The sequence below is a fragment of the Rhinatrema bivittatum genome, chromosome 6 (genome assembly GCF_901001135.1).
Source record: "Rhinatrema bivittatum chromosome 6, aRhiBiv1.1, whole genome shotgun sequence".
NCBI lineage: Eukaryota > Metazoa > Chordata > Amphibia > Gymnophiona > Rhinatrematidae > Rhinatrema > Rhinatrema bivittatum.
In genome coordinates this window covers 261,150,819-261,171,318 of record NC_042620.1, presented here as the reverse complement: position 1 = coordinate 261,171,318, position 20,500 = coordinate 261,150,819, and the positions used below count along the sequence as shown (strand labels likewise).

At 49.3% G+C, this 20,500-nt stretch overlaps 1 protein-coding gene across 1 annotated transcript in view; it reads left to right on the top strand.

Moving 5' to 3' along the window:
• The window catches only part of KIF22 (kinesin family member 22), a 119,559-nt gene that overhangs the window by 80,819 nt on the left and 18,240 nt on the right, over nucleotides 1-20,500 (top strand). Inside the window, exon 12 of the mRNA XM_029606988.1 lies at nucleotides 10,503-10,700. Within this exon, the coding sequence (XP_029462848.1) occupies nucleotides 10,503-10,700 (198 nt within the window). The remainder of the gene's footprint in view (nucleotides 1-10,502; nucleotides 10,701-20,500) is intronic.

Below are 20,500 nucleotides of genomic sequence, written 5' to 3'. Positions count from 1 at the left end.
GATGGCCTATGGGGTCCAGTAAAAGCCTTTCCTTTCCATAAGTTTGTTAATAAGTTAGTTTTTCAGGAGTGGGACACTCCAGAGACTGGCTTAAAGGTGAGTAGGGTAATGGACAAATTGTATTCCTTGCCTGAGGACACTCTGGAGCTCTTTAGGATCCCGAAGGTGGATGCCTCGATCTCGGTGGTCACGAAGAAGACAATTGCGGTGGCAGGCTCTGCTGCTCCAGGATAGAAAACTTGAAGTTCACCTCAAAAAGATATTCGAAATATCTGCACTTGGCATTCGTGCTACAGTGTGCACCAGCTTTATGCTGCGAGCGGGTCTGCAATGGGTGCAGCAATTGCAGGCGGACAAGTTCATATCTAACTTAGAAGCTAAGAAAGTGGAGCATCTGGAGGCTGTAACTGCTTGTGGAGCTGATGCACTATATGACCTCATCAGGACTTCATCCAGAACAATGTCATCGGTGGTATCAGCCAGGAGACTCCTCTGGTTGCGGAACTAGTCAGCTGATGTGTCATCCAAGTCTCAGTTGGGAGCATTGCGTTTTAAAGGGAAGCTGCTCTTCAGTCAGGGGGCACTCCATGAAGTTAGCAAGTAGCTCATTTAAAACACATCAAAGAAAATTCTTTTTCACTCAGCGCATAGTTAAGCTCTGGAATTCATTGCCAGAGGATGTGGTTACAGCAGTTAGTGTAATTGGATTTAAAAAAGGTTTGGATAAGTTCCTAGAGGGTAAATCCATAAACTGCTATGATGGTAATTAATAAGAAATAGTAGCTTGTGATCTATCTAATGCTTGGGTACTTGCCAGGTACTTGTGACGTGGATTGGCCACTGTTGGAAACAGGATACTGGGCTTGATGGACCCTTGATCTGACTCAATATGGCATATCTTATGTTCTTATGTTCAGGAACTGGAGGAGCTGATTAAACATCTTGGGGAGAACAAAGGTCATAAATTACCTGAGGATAAGCCTAAAGGAGGGAAAGAGTTCTTTCCTTCGCGCTCTCGCATCAGAGGGAATCAGCATTTTTGGCCTAACAGGGCCTCAAGAGGTGTCCAGAGACAGTCCTCAGGGAGGCAAACGTCCTGGAATCAGTCCTTTCATGGGCGAAGGTCAAATAGAGATTGCTACGGCCAGGGTGGTGCTGGAGCCAAATCCACTCAATGAAGCGAGGCCGGTCCATTCCTCGGTTCCGCCTATAGGGGATCAGTTGACTCTTTTTTATGAGGAGTGGACCAAGATCAATTAGACCTGTGGGTTTTAAGTGTGATAAGACATGGTTATGTGTTAGAATTTGCTAGTCTGCTAAGAGATTTGTTCATGGTCTCCCCATGCGCTTACGAGGAAAAAAGGCAAACCATCTGTCGCCTTCAAATACTGGGAACCATTCATCTTGTCTCTCTGGAGGAACTACTCCATACGATGCCACTTCGGAGTTGCATAGATCCGGGGTGCTATCTCCACAAGAGGGCATTTCAGGGGTCCCTACCCAGACTCCCTCTGGGGCTAACATGGACCCAGGGGCCTTCTCCTGGTTAGAATTTTTCCAGGGACTGCAAGCCTTTGTTCAGGCACAATCAGCCCCGCTGCAACCCAGGTCCAACCCCAGCCAGAAGCACCTGACCCTCCCGGCCCTGCTCGGGTGCCATGAGACATGCCTCGCCTCACTAAGAACTTTACCAACAGGGACCCGGACACCTCAGATGATGATGGTGCCTCACCGGAGGAAAGGGAAATCCCTCCAGGCCTGGAACCATACAGAACAATGCTTCGCTTCTTCCACAAGGGTGAATTACCAGCCCTTGTTTCACAGACCCTGAAGACTGGGGATCCCAGGCACGGACCCTATGGCGGAACCATCTTGGTGTCCCTTCGTAAGGCCTCATGCTGTTTCCCAATGATGGAAGTCTTCCAGGAATTGATTGAACTGGAGAGGGATGCCCCGGAGGCAAGTTTTAAAGGAGGTCAGGCCTTGGAAGCCTTGTACCCTCTGGAACCAGCGACCAAGGAACGCCTGCGTTTCCCAAAAGTGCACGCCATGGTCTGCACCATCTTGAAACGAACAACCATCCCCATGGAGGGAGGGGCGGCATTGAAGGATACTCAGGATAGACGATTAGAATCCATCCTTAAGCAAGCATTCGACGCAACAGCCATGACACTGCAGATGGCTTCCTGCTGCATACTGGTGGCACATTCCTCTTTGCTCCTATCGAGAGAGGCAGATAATTCTGGAACGTATGCCGGTGAAACAATCGAACCTGCAGCAGCCTTCCTGACGGATGCAAGCTCAGACCTGGTGCATATCTCAGCCAGAGGAGTAGCCTCGGTAGTGATGGCCAGAAGGCAGTTATGGTTGCGGAACTGGTCAGCAGACATGACTTGTAAGGCGAATCTCACAAGAATGCCCTCTAAAGGATCTCTCCTATTCGGAAGCGAATTAGAGAAGTTAGCCAGCAAGTGGGGCGAATCCCCAGTGCCTCGGCTACCAAAAGACAGGGGTAAAAGATCCCAATGCCCCTCCCCCAGAAGAATTAGGGGCAGAGGCTCCCAACATTTTTGACCCTACAGGAACTCATTCCATGTACCTCGTCCCTCTGGAAGGGCCCAATCCTTTCTGAACCAACAAACCAAGAGAGGAACAGGCCCCGGGGGCAGGCTCGAACCGTTCTTCCCAATGAGAATGGGCCGACCCATCCACAGGAAGAGGAAATAAGGGGTCGGCTTTCACTCTTCTATCAACAATGGGTCGAAATCACGTCAGACAAATGGGTACTAAACATCATTTGAGAAGGTTACTCTCTGGAGTTTCGCAGCATCTCTCGGGACAAATTTATGATATCACCCTGCCATTCACACCAAGAGGCTGGCAGTGGAATTCACTCTGACAAGACTACTCAGTCTGAAGCCTATAACTCCGGTACCTACGCCCTAGCAAAATAAGGGGCGTTATTCCATCTATTTTATCGTTCCTAAGAAAGAAGAAGCATTCCGACCCATCTTGGACCTCAAGAACGTCGACCATCATCTGCGGGTACTACAATTCCGCATGGAAACTCTCCGCTCCATAATAATGGCAGTACAACCGGGAGAGTTTCTAACCTCAGTGGACCTCTCCGAAGTCTACCTTCACATCCCAGTCCATCAAGATCACCAGCGTTTTCTACGTTTTGCGATACTGGGACACCATTACCACTTCCAAGCGCTACCCTTCATCCTAACAACTGCCCCCAGAACATTCTCCAAAATTATGGTGGTCGTGGCGGCAACACTAAGGAAGGAAGGGATCTTGGTACACCCTTACTTGGACGACTGGGTGATCAGGGCAAAGTCTTCGGAAGAGAGCCGGCAGGTGACCAACAGAGTCAAGAACCTACTGCAGGAACTCGGTTGGGTCGTGAACATGGTCAAGAGCAGTCTGTAGCCCTCTCAGTCTCTATAGTACCTGGGGGCCTGTTTCGACACCAAACAGAACAAAGTCTTACTCCCTCCCCCGAGGAGGAGGAAACTGATGGAGCATTTATGACGATTGATGACCAGTGCAGGCCCAAAGGTATGGGACTATCTTCAAGTCCTTGGGCTCATGGCATCAACCCTGGAGGTCGTTCCGTGGGCAAGGGCTCACATGTGACCACTCCAGTGTTCCTTACTGTCACACTGGAACCCACTGTCCCAGGACTACTCAATTCGCCTCCCAATTACCAGCAGAGATACGTTCTCAGCTTCATTGGTGGCTACAGGAAGACCACCTAAGCAGAGGAGTAAGCCTATCCCCACCGAACTGGATTGTGCTCACCATGGATGTGAGCCTATGAGGGTGGGGAGCCCATTGTCAGGAATTGAAGGCCCAGGGACAATGGAGCAAGGAAAAGGTGGGATGGAACATAAACCGCCTGGAAGCTCGAGCAGTCAGACTAGCGTGCCTGAGATTTAGCCAAGACTCCGAGACCAAGCGATTCGAGTAATGTTGGACAACGCTACAACGGTTGCCTTCATCAACCGCCAGGGAGGAACCAGGAGCCAGCAGGTGTCTCTGGAGATAGACCCTCTCATGGCATGGGCGGAGGTAAACCTACAAGGGATCTCTGCCTCCCACATCGCAGGAAAAGACAACGTCTCAGCAGACTTCCTCAGCAGAGAGAGCCTGGATCTGGGGGAATGGATGCTGTTGACCACAGCCTTCCAACTGATAGTAAATTGCTGGGGCCTCCCAGCCATGGACCTACTGGCCACCTCTCTCAGTGCCGAAGTAACCAGGCTCTTCAGCCGCAGACGAGAGCCACATTCCCGAGGGATTGACGCCCTCGTCCAGACCTGGCCAGAGGAAGACTTACTGTACGCCTTCCCCCCCCCCCCCCCCCCCCCATGGCCACTAGTGGGCAAGATCATCCACAAATTAGAACACCACAGGGACTGGTTCTGCTAGTGGCCCCGGACTGGCCAAGATGCCCATGGTACACAGACATGCAAAGACTCCTTGCAGGGAGCCCTCTGTGCCTACCTCCACACAGGGACCTTCTCTAGCAGGGCCCGATTCTTCACGAAGATCCATCTCTATTCTCTCTTATGGTCTGACCCTTGAGAAGACTCGCCTGAAGAAGCACGGTTACTCGAAGGCCATGATTGACACCCTGCTCCGCGCACGCAAGTTCTCAACCTCTCTGGCATACATACGGATCTGGAGAAAATTCAAAGCCTGGTGCGAGGACCACGGAATCTCTCTGCGGACGGCCAAGATCCCCATGATTCTGGAATTTCTACAGGACAATATGAAGAAAGGGTTGTCACTCAATTCCCTCAAGGTCCAAGTAGCAGCTCTCCTGCTTCAGAGCCGAATTGAACGGAATCAGTCTATCAGCTCATCCGGACTTGGCCCACTTCCTAAAAGGGGTTAAGCAACTTCGGCCACCCCTCACCTCAGGTGGCCGGTGCCCCTATGGAACCTCAATCTGGTATTGGACTTTCTAGCGGGGGCCTCCTTCAGACCATTGTGCAGTCTGTTACTACACCTGTTAGCATTGAAGACTGTATTCCTAGTGGCAATATGTTCAGCCCGTCACATCTCCGAGCTACAGGCACTATCTTGTCGGGAACCATTTCTTAGGTTCACTCCTGGAATGATACAGCTTTGCACCGTCCCCTCCTTCCTACCGAAAGTGGTTTCCGATTTTCATTTGAACCAAGCCATCTCCCTACCATAAGGACTCTGAAGACTCCCGCCTCCTTCGCCATCTAAATGTTGGCAGACTCCTGGTGCAATACCTGGAAAGATCGGAACTGGTGTGCAAAATGGATCGCTTGTTCATTCTCCACAGTGGGAAGAATCAAGGAGAAGTGGCCTCACGAGCAACCATAGTTTGCTGGATCAAGGAAGTAATCAAGGCAGCCTACATAGAGGCAGGAAAGCCCTTACTCCTACAAGTTAAGGCTCATTCTACTAGGGCCCAGGCAGTATCTTGAGCAGAAACCAAACTGCTATCGCCCGCCAAGATCTGACGGGTGGCAACGTGGTCCTCCCCACACACTTTCTCCAGGTTCTACCACCTGGATGTTCAGGCCCGAGAAGAAGCAGCCTTCGCAAGAGCAGTACTAAATGGGCCACGGGCAGCCTCCCGCCCTATCTGGGAGTAGCTTTTGTATATCCCATTGGTTCTGAGTCCATCTGGCTACACGCTAGGAAATGGAGAAATTACTTACCTGATAATTTTGTTTTCTTTAGTTTAGACAAATGGGCTCAGCATCCCGCCCACGGCTGTCCCCAGAGAAGGAGGACCTCGGAAAGCGAACCACGAGATTAAACAAATACATGTAAGACGTTGCCTATCCCTATTCAAGACACCCGCAGTTAGCCCGGTATCTGCATTAATCAGTTGAGTGCACTGGCGGTCTCCAGTGTTTTGAAATCAATTTAATCAAGTTTAATCAGTTTAATCAAGTTGTTTAAGAAAGAATATACATCCACAATGGCTTTTCAAAGAGAATACTGAATCGCTGAGGGGTATATCTAGGTTGACGTCAGCTCGAAATCTGACTCCGTCTCCCATCTGCTAGCAGAAGAGCACATAACCCACTGGTCCTGAGTCCATCTGTCTACACTAAGGAAAACGAAATTATCAGGTAAGTAATTTCTCCAATTGTAGACATATTAGTTTCATCTGAAAGCCATCAACTAGGAAAAATTATGCCTTCAAATAGAATAGATATTTCAAGTGGCTTCAACAGAACGCTTTGGACCCAGTCTCTTGCAAGCCCGAGTATTTGCTAAAGTACTTACTCCACTTTTCTGATTCAGGTCTTGCCACATCTTCAGGACATGTACATCTCAGCAGCATACCATGTCTTGGTGGACACAGGGCCGGCGGAAGCACTAGGCGAACTAGGCGATCGCCTAGGGCGCTGAGCATTAGGGGGCGCCGAGCCGCTGACGGCCAATGGCCGCCGGTGGACGTCATCCCAATGGCAGATATACACAGCAAGAAGATCGCAGGGCCGTGGTACAGTCGCGTCTAAACATGCTGGTGCTCCTCCTCCTTCCTGCCCGCGCGGCCCCGGAAGAAAAATGTTGCCGGAGCCGCGCGGGCAGGAAGGAGGAGAAGCAAGGAGGAGGAGCATCAGCCAATGCAGGAACTTCTCCTCCTTCCTGCCCGCGCGGCCCCGGAAGAAAAATGTTGCCGGAGCCGCGTGGGCAGGAAAGAGGAGGAGCATCAGCCGCGTGCCGGAAGGAGGAGGAGCATCTGCCACGTTCAGAAGAGGATCAGCGCGGCTCGAGAAGAGCGGGGCCGCTGCAGAGCCCATCCTGCAGTGGCCCGTGAAGAGGAGGCCCAGAGGTGAGAGAGAGAGACTGAGGGTTTGTACAGTGTGTATGTGTGCGTGTATGAGATGAGTTGAGAGACTGTGTGTGTGTGTGGGAGTGAAGACCTGAATGTTTGCAGAGACAGCATGGGAGAGCCTTTGTGTGTGTGAGAGACAGCATGTGGTAGTGAGAGCCTGTGCTTGAGCAAGACAGCATGTGGGAGTGAGAGAGAGCCTGTGTGTGTGTGTGTGTGTGTGTGTGTGTGAGAGTCAGCATGTGACAGTGAGAGCCCGTGTGTAGGAATGATTGTATGAGAGAGAGCATGTGACAGTGAGAGCCTGTGCTTGAGCAGGACAGCATGTGGGAGTGAGAGAGAGCCTGTGTGTGTGAGTCAGCATGTGACAGTGAGAGCCTGTGTGTAGGAATGATTGTATGAGAGAGAGCATGTGACAGTGAGAACCTGTGCTTGAGCAAGACAGCATGTGGGAGTGAGAGTTAGACAGCATGTGCAAGAGAGAGACTGTGTATAAATGATTGTATGAGGGACAGCATGTGAGAATGAGTGCCTGTGTATGTGAGAGAGAGAAAGCATGTGAGAATGAGAACCTGACCGTGTGTTTGAGGGAAGCAGACAGATGGAGAGAAAATAAATATGTTATAAAAGGAATTGGCAAAAAAATAAGAAAGGGAAGGTGGAAAAAAAAAAGCCTGTGACCAACCGATTAGAAAACTAAGATCAGACAGCAAATGTAAAAAGAAATAAATTACTTTTTACTGATTGGAACATGTAATCTTTGGGAATGTGCAAGAGTAGCACTTTCTCTATGCGGATCTCACAATGTACGAGATCAGCATAGAGGAACTGGAAGCCCATGGGGCCTGCACAGAGGAGGCAGCAGAATGGGCTTCAGTGCCAATAGCAGCAATCAGCACCTCCGCAATAGCCATACAGCGGCAGTGACAGTGGCAGCAGAAGAATGAGAGAGGCTCTGAGGTTGCTAGCAAAAGAAAGAGAGGGGGTCTCTGCCTTTAGTGTGTGCATGTGTATGAATGGGAGTCTGCCTGGGGGTGTATGTGTGTGAATGCATGGGTGCCTGCCTGAGGGTGTGTCTGTGAATGAGAATGTATGGGTGTCTTCCTGGGGTTTGTATGTGTGAGAATAGGTGCCTGCCTGTTTGTGGTGTATGGGTGTGTGTGAGAATAAATTGGTGCCTGCCTGGGGGTCTGTGTGTGTGAGAATGAATGTGTGCATGCCTGGGGGATGGGGAGGGAGTGGTGTGAAAATGAATGGGAGCCTGCCTGGGGTTCAGTGTGAGAATGACTAGGAGCTTGCCTGTGTGTGTGTGTGAGAACGAGTGGGAGCTTGCCTGGGAGTGTGTGTTTGTGTGTATGTGAGGGAGCCAGTGAGAGTGAGAGCATGAGTGTGTATGAGAAAATCCAGGGGAGTAAGAGTTTGTGTGGGGGTGTGTGTGGAGGGGGAGAGAGTGCCTTAGAGCCTGAGTGTGTCAGTGTCTGTGAGAGCGAGAGGTTATGGTTGGGTATAAGAGCATGAATGTGTATGTATGTGACAGTGTATGTGTGAGAGAGAATGGACATGTGAGTATGTGTGAGAGAGAGAGGATAACCTCCTAATCCTCGACAATATCAGGGTGACTGGAAATCAAGAGCTCCCATGTATGGACAGCAGGGGCTTTTTAAAATCCTTATTAATTTTAATTATTGTGTGTTATTTGATATATGTACTGTTTTGAAATATTTTATTGGTGTTTGGGAAATTGTAAAAAATGCATATGATTTTAATTAATAGAAATTCTATTTATCAGTAGTTTTAAAATATTTTATTAGTATGGTTTTACTATTATAACTGATGCTTTGTTTCTTGATTTTATTTGTTTTATGAGGAATGGTGGTTCTGTTTTTCCATTATTAATACACAGAGTCTGGCTTCTTGGGGTTTCCATTCCAGTTTTTGTCTAATTTGTGCTCCTTTATTTTGTATTCTGTATTTGGTGAGGGTCTGTCTCTGCTCTGTGTGTGTGACCACGATGAGAGATTCTGCTAGCATGTAGTGTCTGTATAGGGATCTATAGCAATCGGGTTTGTTTTGTTTCCTCAGTAGGTGGTGTATTGTTATCCCAGGACCCAGTGTAATATTTACCCTTGCTTTTTCACAGGTAGGGTTATTATTGTTTGAATCCTTGGTGTTATTACTGTTATGTTATGATGGGATTGCAGTATAGATTTTGGGTGTCTCTTTTGCGGTGCTTTATGTTAGTTCACAATGTGTCTGGCAGTGGAAGGTGTTTGTGCTGCTGTTACTGTGAGGTGACACCAGAATTTGAAAATATCTTTTAGTATGATGAGCTGTAAGGGAAACATCCAAGCTCCATTGTTTGGGGGAATTTCAGTGGATGCACAGAGATACAGAACTGGAGGTGCAGGATTTGTATTGACATTCTGTCCCTTCCTATATATTCCAGACTTCATTCTCATAATCATATAGAATTAGTTGAATGAGGCTATCAAATAATTTTATAGTAGTTTTACTAGAAGTGTGAAACTGGCCAGCTTTTTAAAATAATGCAGAGGACCCTTTGGACTTTTTTTAACAACACTTTTTTTTATAACCAATTTTAAAGCAGGATCCATGCTATAGAGGTGGGTGTGATGAAGAAATGTCATTTTGGCTCCCCACCCACCCAAAACAAATTCTTCTGTCTAGAGATGCCACTGATTTTCTGTGGCACACAAATGCATTGGCCCCTGGGCGCTGGAGACCCTTGGTGCGCCACTGGGTGCGAGCCATATGGGGCCGCAAGTGGTGGCAAAGAGGAGTGGAGATTTGGCGGGCCGCAAGCAGTGCCCAATCTGCTCGCGACCCAGAAAACCCCAGTCAGCGGGCGTGATTGAGAATGAGGTAGGAGTCGGGGCCGAGACCGGGGGGGGGGGGGGGGGCGCAAGGAAGAAGGCTCGCCTAGGGCGCCAAATCCCCTTGCACCGGCCCTGGGTGGACAGTAAACCAATTTCTGCTTATCCACTGCTATCTAGATCAGTGGATCCCAAATTTGTTCTGGGGAACCCACACATAGCCAGTCAGGATTTCAGGATATCTGCAGTGTATATGCATGAGATAGATTTGCATGCATTGGAGGTAGTGGGGTCTAGGTTGCTTTTTCAGTAAATGCTCCACTGCAACCCTCAGCTTGGAGCTCTTCCCATATGTAAAAACGCTGCCCCAGGCGTCTGTTCTTGTTACACTGTGAACCGATGTGATATCTTTGATGAATGTCGGTATATAAAAACTTTAAATAAATAAATAAAATATGTAAAGGCTAATTCAGCCTGCTTATTGATGGAAAAAGCAAATGTGTTTACCATAAACAGTGTTTTCCATAGATGGGATGAATTATCCATGGAGTTATCCACCCACTGCCCTGGAGAGTGGACTACATAGCTAGAGGTAGATCTGATATATACTTGAGGTTCATGAGGCAACAAGCACACAAGAACTCCCGCACATGGTCAGTAGAGCTCAAAGGACTACTAGCTTGGAGAGATGAGTCCGTTTGGTGTCACCAAATGACATCACCCACATGTAATTGCTAATTCAACCTGCTATCTTTGGAAAACATAGTTTACAGTAAGCAAATGTTTTCTTAGTAAAGTCTGTACTAATCTGTCTCTTGTCCATTCTGCAGGACACGGTGGAAGGCAGCGAGGAGGAGTTGGGATGGGACATTAATATGAGGGTGGACTTGCTGGAGAAGGGCCGGCAGAAGATCCTTGGTGTGCTGAACAGTGGCTCTCTTAAGGAGCTAAAGTGTCTGCATATGATTGGAGACAAGAAAGCCAAGCTTATTATAGGCTGGAGGGAGGTCAATGGACCCTGTGCCAAGGTGAGAGGACATCCAAGGCTCCTTTGAAGGTCAGGCAGAGCACCTCAGGCTCCACCCACTGAGTTAGTTTAGTTCAAAAGATGAAGCTCTGCTGCTGTCTTTCTGGCTTCTCTCTCCCTTTTCATGGGATAGTCGGCATTAGACCTGAAGTATATGCATTGAGAAAATGGAAGCTACTGATCATCAGAAGTCCCATAGTTGGGGAACAGTCCCATCCATTCTGCCATCAGAGCACTTTAAAAAGCATTTAAAAAAGACTATTGAATCTTGAATTATGACAAAACTATACAAAGTCTCAGAAATAATTATGCGTTTTTTCTCCTAGGATAAGCAGGATAGTAGTCCTCACACATGGGTGACATCATCGGATCAAGACTGGCACAGAAAACTTATGTCTAGAAACTTTGACTGGCATACTGAGCTTGCCCAGCATGCTACTATCCTCGCGTATATGCAGGGTCCCTCTTCAGTCTCTTCTTTTCCACAGAGCTGTCGTCTCACAGTTGTGGAGCTCATGTTCTTCTTTTTGTGTTGGAAAGCTTTTTCCCAGTTGATTAGTTGATTTTTCTGCACAGGGTCCCTCTCCATTCCACTGGCCTAGTTGGGCAGTGCGGTAAGTTTTCCTTGTTCTGTGCGTTCAGTTCCTGGTCATGTCTCCTTTGGAACATACCGGTCATCGACTGCTCGCCGGATGTTTTGCTATGTGCCCTCAGACCATGTCTCTTATGGATCCACACGATGTGTGCATCTTGTGCCTAGGGGCATTACACGATGTCCGAGGGTGTCATTTTTGCGACCAGATGACCCCCAAGGGCTGGCACACCTGCCTGGATAAAATGGAGAAGCTCTTCATGTCGAAGAGGTCAGAGTCTTCAACTCCTGCGTTGGGGGCATAGACTATGAAGGGCCGAGGGGAACTGATGAACACTGAGCCTTCGCTGTGCACCCCTCCACTGAGGCCCTCGATGGAGAGGGGTGCTGGAGATCGGCCGTCGTCTGTCTCTTTGCACTTGAGAACTTCTGGATTGTCTCCTTCCTTCTCTGTGCCAGGGAAAGACTGGGCTGAGCTTCGTGTGAAGTCCAGGAAACCTAGTCACCGGTCTCTGTCTTCGCACGGTTCCACGCTCAGGTCGGCACCAGTGCCTGCTGTGATGCCCCTGAAGCGAACCCGCAGCAAGGAGGCAACCCCAGGTGTCCCAGGCATTCCCCACCAATTTTGGTGCCAGGCACCAATCTCCCTCGGTCCGAGGATGATCTGGTGACGCCTCCCCAACCTTCATCTGTCCCGTCTTCGACAGACTTCCAAGAGGAACTGGAACACAGGGTGCAAATGACAGTTGTCTGAGCCCTGCAGAGCACCGAACCGCCCACCCCACTAGTGCCGGAGCCTGCGCCCTTGATGTTGGCACCGCTGCTGGAGCGCCTCGATGTCCTTCTTGGCGTTCTCCTCACGCAGCCGCTGCCGGTTCCCTGGGGGTCCAGCGATACCCTTTGGCCACCATTGCCTCTTCCTTCGCTTTCCCTGTTTGGGGGTCCGAGGAAGAGGAAGGTCTTTCGAAGTGTGCGGCACCATTGAGACCCCTGGTTCCATAGCCGGTGTTGCCTGGTCCAGTTCCAGGTCCTTTGGGGGCCTCTGTACCCAAGCTGCGCGGGGCCTGGGAAGGGGCCCTCCACCGGTGTCTCCGGGTGATCTAAGTGATGATGACGCCCCTTACAACCATGAGAGGATGATACCTCAGAGTCTTCTTTTGATGACTCTGGTTACCTTTCCTTGGACCCTTCTCTGGAGAAGCAGTGCTAGTCCCCGCTTGAGGACTTAACCTTTGCAGGGTTCGTGCAGCAGAGACAATTCATTCCAGCTTCTAACGGAAGAGGATGCCAGACAAAATGCTGGAGGTTCTCCAGTTTGTGGATGCCCCGAAGGAGGTAGTCGCTGTTCCAGTCCGAGATCTTTAAGGAGTTACTCCTTCGGATATGGGAACACCCCATTTCTGTGCCTCTGGTGAAAAGGAAGGCTGATGCGGTTTACTTGGATCAGCATGCTTTGGGGTTTGAGAAACGTCAACTCCCACACCAATCAGTTGTGGTGGAGTCTGCTCTTAAGAAGGCCAAGCATTCTCACACCCATGCCTCAGCCCCTCCGGGTCGGGAACACAGGGCACTGGATGAGCTGGGTAGGAAAGTGTTTCAGGCTGCCATGCTGATCGCCTGTATTGCCTCTTACCAGCTGTAAATGACTCAATATTCTCAGAACCTCTGGAAGCAGATCCAGGACCTTTGGCGCGCCTGACCTAGCAGCAGCAGGACGCTTTTTTGGCAGTCGTCCAACAGGGTCTTGAATGTGGCAAACATGAGGTGCAGTCCACTTATGATGTTTTTGAGATGGTGGTGAGGGTGGCAGCTGTGGGGATTAGTGCCCATACAATGGCCTGGATCCGGGCTTCTGATCTCCCGCCGGAGGTGCACGAGAAGTTCATGGACCTGCTGTGTACTGGCAAGAAACGTTTTGGTGATGAGGTGAGGGATGCTGTGGCTCACCTGAAGGGTCACCATGAGATCCTGCAACACCTCTCTGCCAGTATATCTGATCCACCGTCTTCAGCCAGGAAGTACTTTCAGTAGGGCCCAAGGAGGTCCTTTTATCACCGGAGGAAATACTATCCTCTTGTCTCTCGTGCCCGTTCCCAGCGTGTGAGTTCTAGGGGCCGCCCTAGGCAACAGCAGAATTCCAGGCCTCAGCAGGACCCCAGGCAAGCCCCGCTATGGGGTTTTGACTGGGGGGTGAGGGCGTGTAAGCCAATGCCCGTACCCTCGACGCAGGACCCTCCAGTCGGGGCCGACTATGGTTCTTCCGGGATTGTTGGCCCAGCATTACATCAGACCAGTGGGTTCTGTCCATTGTGCGATGAGGGTACCGGCTGAACTTTCTGGGTATTCTTCAGGACTCTCCTCTCATCAGGCAATTCTACTGATGGAGCTTGCCACCCTCATGTCAGCCAGTGTCATCGAGCCTGTGTCGCTGACTCACTGGGGATGGGGGTTGTACTCCAGATATTTCCTGATTCCAAAAAGAACAGGTGGACTCCGTCCCATTCTAGATTTGAGAGCCTGGAACAGGTTTCTAAAAAGAGAAAAGTTCAAAATTGTTTTGCTGGGCACCCTGATTCCCCTCCTGCAAAGAGGAGATTGGCTTTTCTCCCTCAATCTAAAAGATGCCTCCACCCACATCGAGATCTTCCATGGTCCCCTGAAGTATCTACGGTTTGTGGTTGGCGAGCATCATTTTCAGTACCGTGTGTTGCCATTTGGCCTGGCTTCGGCCCATGTGTCTTTACCAAGTGCCTGGCTGTAGTGGGTGCGTACTTCCGCAAGTTGGGAGTGCATGTGTTTCCCTACCTGGACGATTGGCTTGTCAAGAGCCCCACCCAGGAGGGAGTGGTACGGTCTCTGTGCTTGACTGTTCGGGTGTTAGAGTCCCTAGGATTTATTGTCAACTACTCAAAGTCCCATTGTGATCCGTTGCCTTAGTTGGACGTCTTTAGTGCCAGGTTGGAAACTGCTCAGGCCCGAGCATATCTCCCCCACGATCAGACTCTCACATTGGTGTCCATTGCGGGGGCGGTCCATCAGAGCCAGCAGGTTTTGGCACGCCACATCCTGTGACTCTTGGGACACAAGGCCATGACCATCCATGTTTCTCCCTTAGCTCACTTGCATATGCACAGAGCTCAGTGGACCTTGTGGTCTCAGTGGCGGCAGGCCACCCAGGACCTCCAAGTCTGCATTCTGGTTACTCCGACTCTACGTGACTTCTTGTCCTCATGGGAGAGTCTAGCTAACTTGGAGCAGGGGATGACTTTCCAAAGTCCCCCTACCCAGATTGTGCTAACTACAGATGCATCCAAATTTGGATGGGGTGCCCATATGGAGGGGCTCCGCACCCAGGGTTTGTGGTCCGCCCAGGAAGCACAGTGTTAGATCAACTTCCTGGAGCTCCAAGCAATCCAGTACGCACTCTGGGTGTCAGAGATCGGCTGATCAACAAAGTGGTTCTGATCCAGACAGACAACCAAGTGGCGATTTTTGTACCTCAAAAAACAGGGAGGTACGAAGTCGTTCCTCCTGTGCCAAGAAGCCATTCAGATCCGGTCTTGGGCTCTGTCATAGGGTATGGTGCTTCGAGCCATTTACCTGGCCGGGATGGAGAATGTGGTGGTAGACAGGCTGAGTCAAACCTTCCGACGCCTCTGTGGGACCTCGGACATGGGTCTGATCGCATCCCCCAGCAACAGGAAAGTGGATCAGTTCTGCTTCCTGTTCAGGGTGGATGGCAAACCAGCCTCAGATACCTTTGCCTACCATTGGGGTGAGGGCCTTCTGTACGCTTAGGGGGTAGATTTTAAAAGCTGCATGCACGCATCCATGACGAGTGCTTTCCGGCGCACACACGTGGATGCACCGATTTTATAACATGTGTGTGCATCTTATAAAATTCGGGTGCCGCGCATGCAAGGGAGGGAACACTTTTTTGCCATTCCCACATGGCGACGCATCCGGCCTTCCCCAGTTCCCTCCTAGTCCACTCCAATTAAAGAGTGGAGTGGAAGGGAACTTCCGTACCCCTTCCCCTTCCCCTCTCCTCCCCACCCCACTCCTAAACCCTTTCCCTTACCTTTTTTTGATATTATTTTGTTGCTTACTGCTCCAATGGAGCAGTAGCAACTTGCGCGCACCCTCTCTACCTTCCCCGGCCGCCTCCAGCCCCGCCCCTTTTCTTTGGCCCAGCGTATCCCCTGTTTTTTACACGCCCCAGCCATTTAAAATCAGCCCGATATCCTCTGCTTTCCCTGGTGCTGAAGACTCTCCTGAAGCTTCGATAGGATGGAGGAACTATGGATTCTCATAGCACTTCATTAGCTAAGGCAGATCTGGTTTCCGCTCTTGCGGGATCTTTCCCTCCGAGAACCGATCAGTGGGACCTCCCCAGACCTCATCACGGAGAATTGGGGGACGCTGCTTCATCCCAACCTCTCGGTCTTGTCCCTGACGGCCTGGATGTTGAGAAGTTCATTCTGCAGCTCCTCAACCTCTCTGATGTGTCTTGAGTCCTGGTGGCTTCAGGAAGCCTTCCACTAGGAAGTCTTATGCCTGAAGAGGTTTTCTGTCTGGTGTGAGCGCTGCGGCCTGGATCCATTCTCTTGCTGTACAGCGAAGCTGCTTGATTACCTTCTGCACCTTTCAGCCGCTGGCTTAAAGACCAACTCTGAGTGAGATCAGTGCCTACCACTGGGGTGTGGATGGTTCCGCCCATCTCTGTACAACCCATTGTGGGGCACTTAATGCGAGATTTGCTTCAGCTGAAGCCTCCCCTGCAGCCTCCCGCTGTGACCTGGGACCTCAATGTGGTATTGGCTCAGCTCATGAAGGCTACTTTTCAGCCGCTGCGTTCTTGTGACCTCAAGTATCTGACCTGGAAGGTCATGTTTTTGGTCGTGTCGCGTCAGCGAGCAGAATCAGTGAGCTTCAGGCCTTAGTGAAGTACCCACTCTGCATCAAGTTCTTCCATGATAGGGTGGTTCTGCGTATACACCCTAAGTTCCTGCCTAAGGTGGTGACTGATTTCCATCTTAGCCAGTCAGTCGTCCTGCCCACCTTTTTTCCTAAGCCTTATTCACACCAGAGTGAACAGGCTATGCACAGTATGGATTGCAAGAGAGCCATAGCCTCTGCTTGGAGCGAACAGCAGGCTATAGGCAGTCTCTGCAACTCTTCATCTCTTTTGACAAGAATAGATTGGGAGTTGCTGTTGCTAAGTAGACAATGACCAACTGGCTGGCAGATTGCATCTCCTTCTGCTACAGCCAGGCAGGACTGCAACTTGGGGGCCATGTCAAGGCTCATTCTGTCAGAGTGGTCCCTGTGGATGAGATCTGCAAGACTGCCACGTGGAGTTCTCTCCACACATTTGCTTCTCAATACTGTCTGGACAGCGTTGGCCAATGCGATAGCAGCTTTGGCCAGTCTGTCCTCCAGAATCTCTTTCAGCTGTAAAACCCAACTCTTCCTACCTACGGACTTTTTTTGGGTTCAGGCTATCTCTCACTATTACCAATAGCAACTCCGTTGTTGTGCCCATTGGCATGTGGTTAGGTGTCTGTTGGTCGTTTTGTCTTTGGGGCCAGCCTGTAGCTAGGGATTCACCCATATGTGAGGACTACTATCCTACTTGTCCTAGGAGAAAGCAGAGTTGCTTACCTGTAACAGGTGTTCTCCTAAGACAGCAGGATATTAGTTCTCACGAAACCCTCCCGCCACCCCATGGAGTTGGATTTTATGTTTGTTTTTTTAATTTTTTTTCATAATTCTATATTATGAGACTGAAAAGGGACCCCATTGGGGACACATGGATAGTGGCATGCTGGACTCCATACGATGATGTCACCCATATGTGAGGACTAACATCCTGCTATTCTAGAACACCTGTTACAGGTAAGCAACTCTGCTTTCCACAAATTGAAATACAGCTGAATCTTTCTATCTAAAATATCTAAGGGTTTTATTTGAGCATAAGATTTGTCATACTGGATCAGACCTATGGTCCACCCAACCCAGTATCCTGTTTCCAACAGTGGCCAAGCCAGGTCACAAGTACCTGGCAGGATCCCAAGGGGTAGATAGAATCCAAGCTGCTTATGCCAAGAATAAGCAATGGATTTCTGTAACTCTACCTTAATAATTGTTAATGGACTTTTCCTCCAGGAACTTGTCCAGACCTTTTTTTAAACACAGCTACCCTAATAGCTTTCACCACATCCTCTGGCAATGAATTCCAGAACTTAATTATGCATTGAGTAAAAAAATATTTTCTCTTATTAGTTTTAAATGTATTACCCAATAACTTAATTTATCTGACCCTGTTCTTTGTACTTTTTGAAAGAGTAAACAACTGATTTTCATTTACTCATTCTATTCCACTGTCTGGGTTCCTGGCTGGAGGGTTTGTCATGTCATAAAGTCTCGCCAAACAAGTGGCATAAGCACAGGATGGTAGCCCGTGCTGATTGCACCAAAGGGCAGGAAGAGCACACACAAACATGCAACGGACAATTTCTGCTAGTAAATAGATAAAGCATATGAAGGAGATGTTCCGTGTACTGCATTTTCAAAGCCATCATCTATCGAATATGGTGAAGCCCCAGTCATAACTACAGCCTATAAATAAGAGACCCAGTCCTTTCCTTTGTTCTCAGTCTCATCCCATACCATCAGCTCATACACCAGAGGATCCCTAAACTATAACAGAGAGGTTACTACAAAGTGCCCAAAACTGTCCTATTCACTCATCTTCGTTTGCTAAGAAGCATGGTTTGTTGTTTTAAATGTATCTATTATTGTATTGTATTATTTTTAACATTGTTGTTCCTTACTTGGAGTCTGTCTGTGGGCAAGGAAGTTATAAGTTTAACAATGAAATTAGATTTTCTTAATACATAGAAAGGAGGATATGCTATGAGGTCCATATTAAAAAAACCAGCTAAGCTATCAAGATAAATTCTGCTGAATATCTTGTTAAAGTTATCTTGATACTATTTTTGCAGGCCAACTTGTCTACAAAATTTAACCCACCCTCATTTTGTCCCAGTATCTTTGTCCACACAAGTTTTGGTGGATAGAGTTACTAAGAAAAAATAGGGGTATGTTTAAAGGGCTGGATTTATGTATGTAAAATCCATTCTCCTAGGACAAGCAGGATGTAGTCCTCACATGTGGGTAACATCAACTGATGAAGCCAGACACAGAAAAATTTGTCAAAGTTTCTAGAAGCTTTTACAAGCACACTGAGCATCCTCAGCATGCCACTATCTGCGCGTCCACGCGAGGTCTCCCTTCAGTCTCTTCTTTTCCGCGGTGCAGTTGCCTCGCGGTTCGTGGAGCTCCAAACTTTTCTTGTTGTTTTCTAAAAGTACAGTATTCTTTTCCGGCTCCATCATCGGGTCCCCCTTCGCGGTCGGCTCCTCCTTGGCATGGTAGGTTCAATTCGCTGTTTTTCGCTTCTTGCAGTTGATTCCCAGCAACTCGCCTCTCGGTGTCCGCTGGTCATCGACCAGACGGGTAAGTTTTATGACGGCATCCAGCTTTCGTCGGTGCCTACGGACCATGTCCATCACGGATCCGCATGAGGCTTGTATTCTCTGCCAGGGGGCCTCGCACGACGTCCGTGGGTGTCAACTGGCTTCACTGGACTTTCAAGGGGAGTTGGGCCACAGGGTGCAGAGTGCTGTGCTCCGAGCTCTGCGGGTCATTGAGCTGCCCCCACCACCGGCCCCCATACCGGTGCTGGAGTCTGTGCCGTCTATCTTGGCGCCCCTGCTTGAGTGTCTGGACGTCGTCCTCGGCACCCTCCCCACGCAATCGTTGCCCAAGGGACCCTTTGGTTCCCCAGCGACAACTGACGTCCCCATCGCGAGCAATCCCTATTATTGGATCCTCCAATGAGGAAGATGCAGCCAGTGCCGCGTTCCCGAGGCCTCGGTTTCCCGAGCCTTTACCCCAGACCCTTTGGCCTCCCGCTACCCCTGGTCCCCTGTTACTGGGGGAACTGTCAATTCCCGTGGGACCCTTGGTGCCTTCTGAGCCCAAGGCTAGGGTTCTCCACAGGCCTCACCCATGCCAGCCCCGCGATGGCCTTAGTGAGGAAGAAGGCCCTTATGACCCATGGGGGATGATTCCTCAGAGTCTTCATCCGAATTCTCGGATGACCCCTTTTCTGAGCCTTCTCTGCCGGAGGAAAGGCATCAGTCCCCCCCATCCCCCCCCCAGAAGACCTTTCCTTTGCGGGGTTTGTCAGGGCCATGGCTGAATCTATTCCCTTCCAATTTCTCACAGAGGAGGATGCGTGACATAAGATGTTGGAAGTACTCCAGTTTGTCGATGCTTCCTTTTTTTTTTTTTAATTTTTTTAATGTTTTATTTATGTTCAACCAATTACAACATAGTAAAATATATATATGAATAACAAATGCATCTTGATGCTAATACAGTGTATAAGTGTTGTAGTCCTTTCCCCCACCCAGGTAATACACATTAAGATGTCAGGAAGGTCCAATGAGTTAGATACAGACAAGTAGTCTTAAGCAATATATAATTTCAACCAGTTACACACAGAGTACTATGCAGCCCACCATTTGCCCTTCTAAATCCAGAGAGGGAATTACAATATTAGGCCATTGGGGAATTGAATTTAGTCAGGAGTGAGGTAGTCCCCTTTTCCCTGTACGGTAGTACCGGATAGGTGGCCCACTCAAACCAACCCTTCCTCCCTATCAATGTGGTGCATGAGAGAGGACCATATCCTATAAAACTTAGGCAGAGAATCTCTTCTAATAGCAGTGAGTTTCTCCATGTAATAAAGTTGTCGTAGTTTTGCATATAACTGGGACTTGCCTGGGATACCTGCTAACTTTCATTGAGCCGCAATCAACAGACATGCTGCAGTGGTAAAGAATGTAAAGAGTTTCTGTTGTTCATCATCTAAAGCCAAATATGGAAGCCCGAGTAGCCAGTAGTCAGCTCGTAATGGGACCTGTACCCCTAATATGCTCTCAGCCAGCTTATGACAGATGCCCCAAAACTGTTGTATCCGAGGGCATTGCCACCACACATGCCAAAATGTGCCTGGGTGCGAGCATTGTTTCCCACATAGGGGAGACCGTCCCGGCACCACCGGGCCACCCGTACCGGTGAATAATGCCATCGGTATAAAAGCTTATACCTGTTCTCCATCAGGGAGGCCGACATCG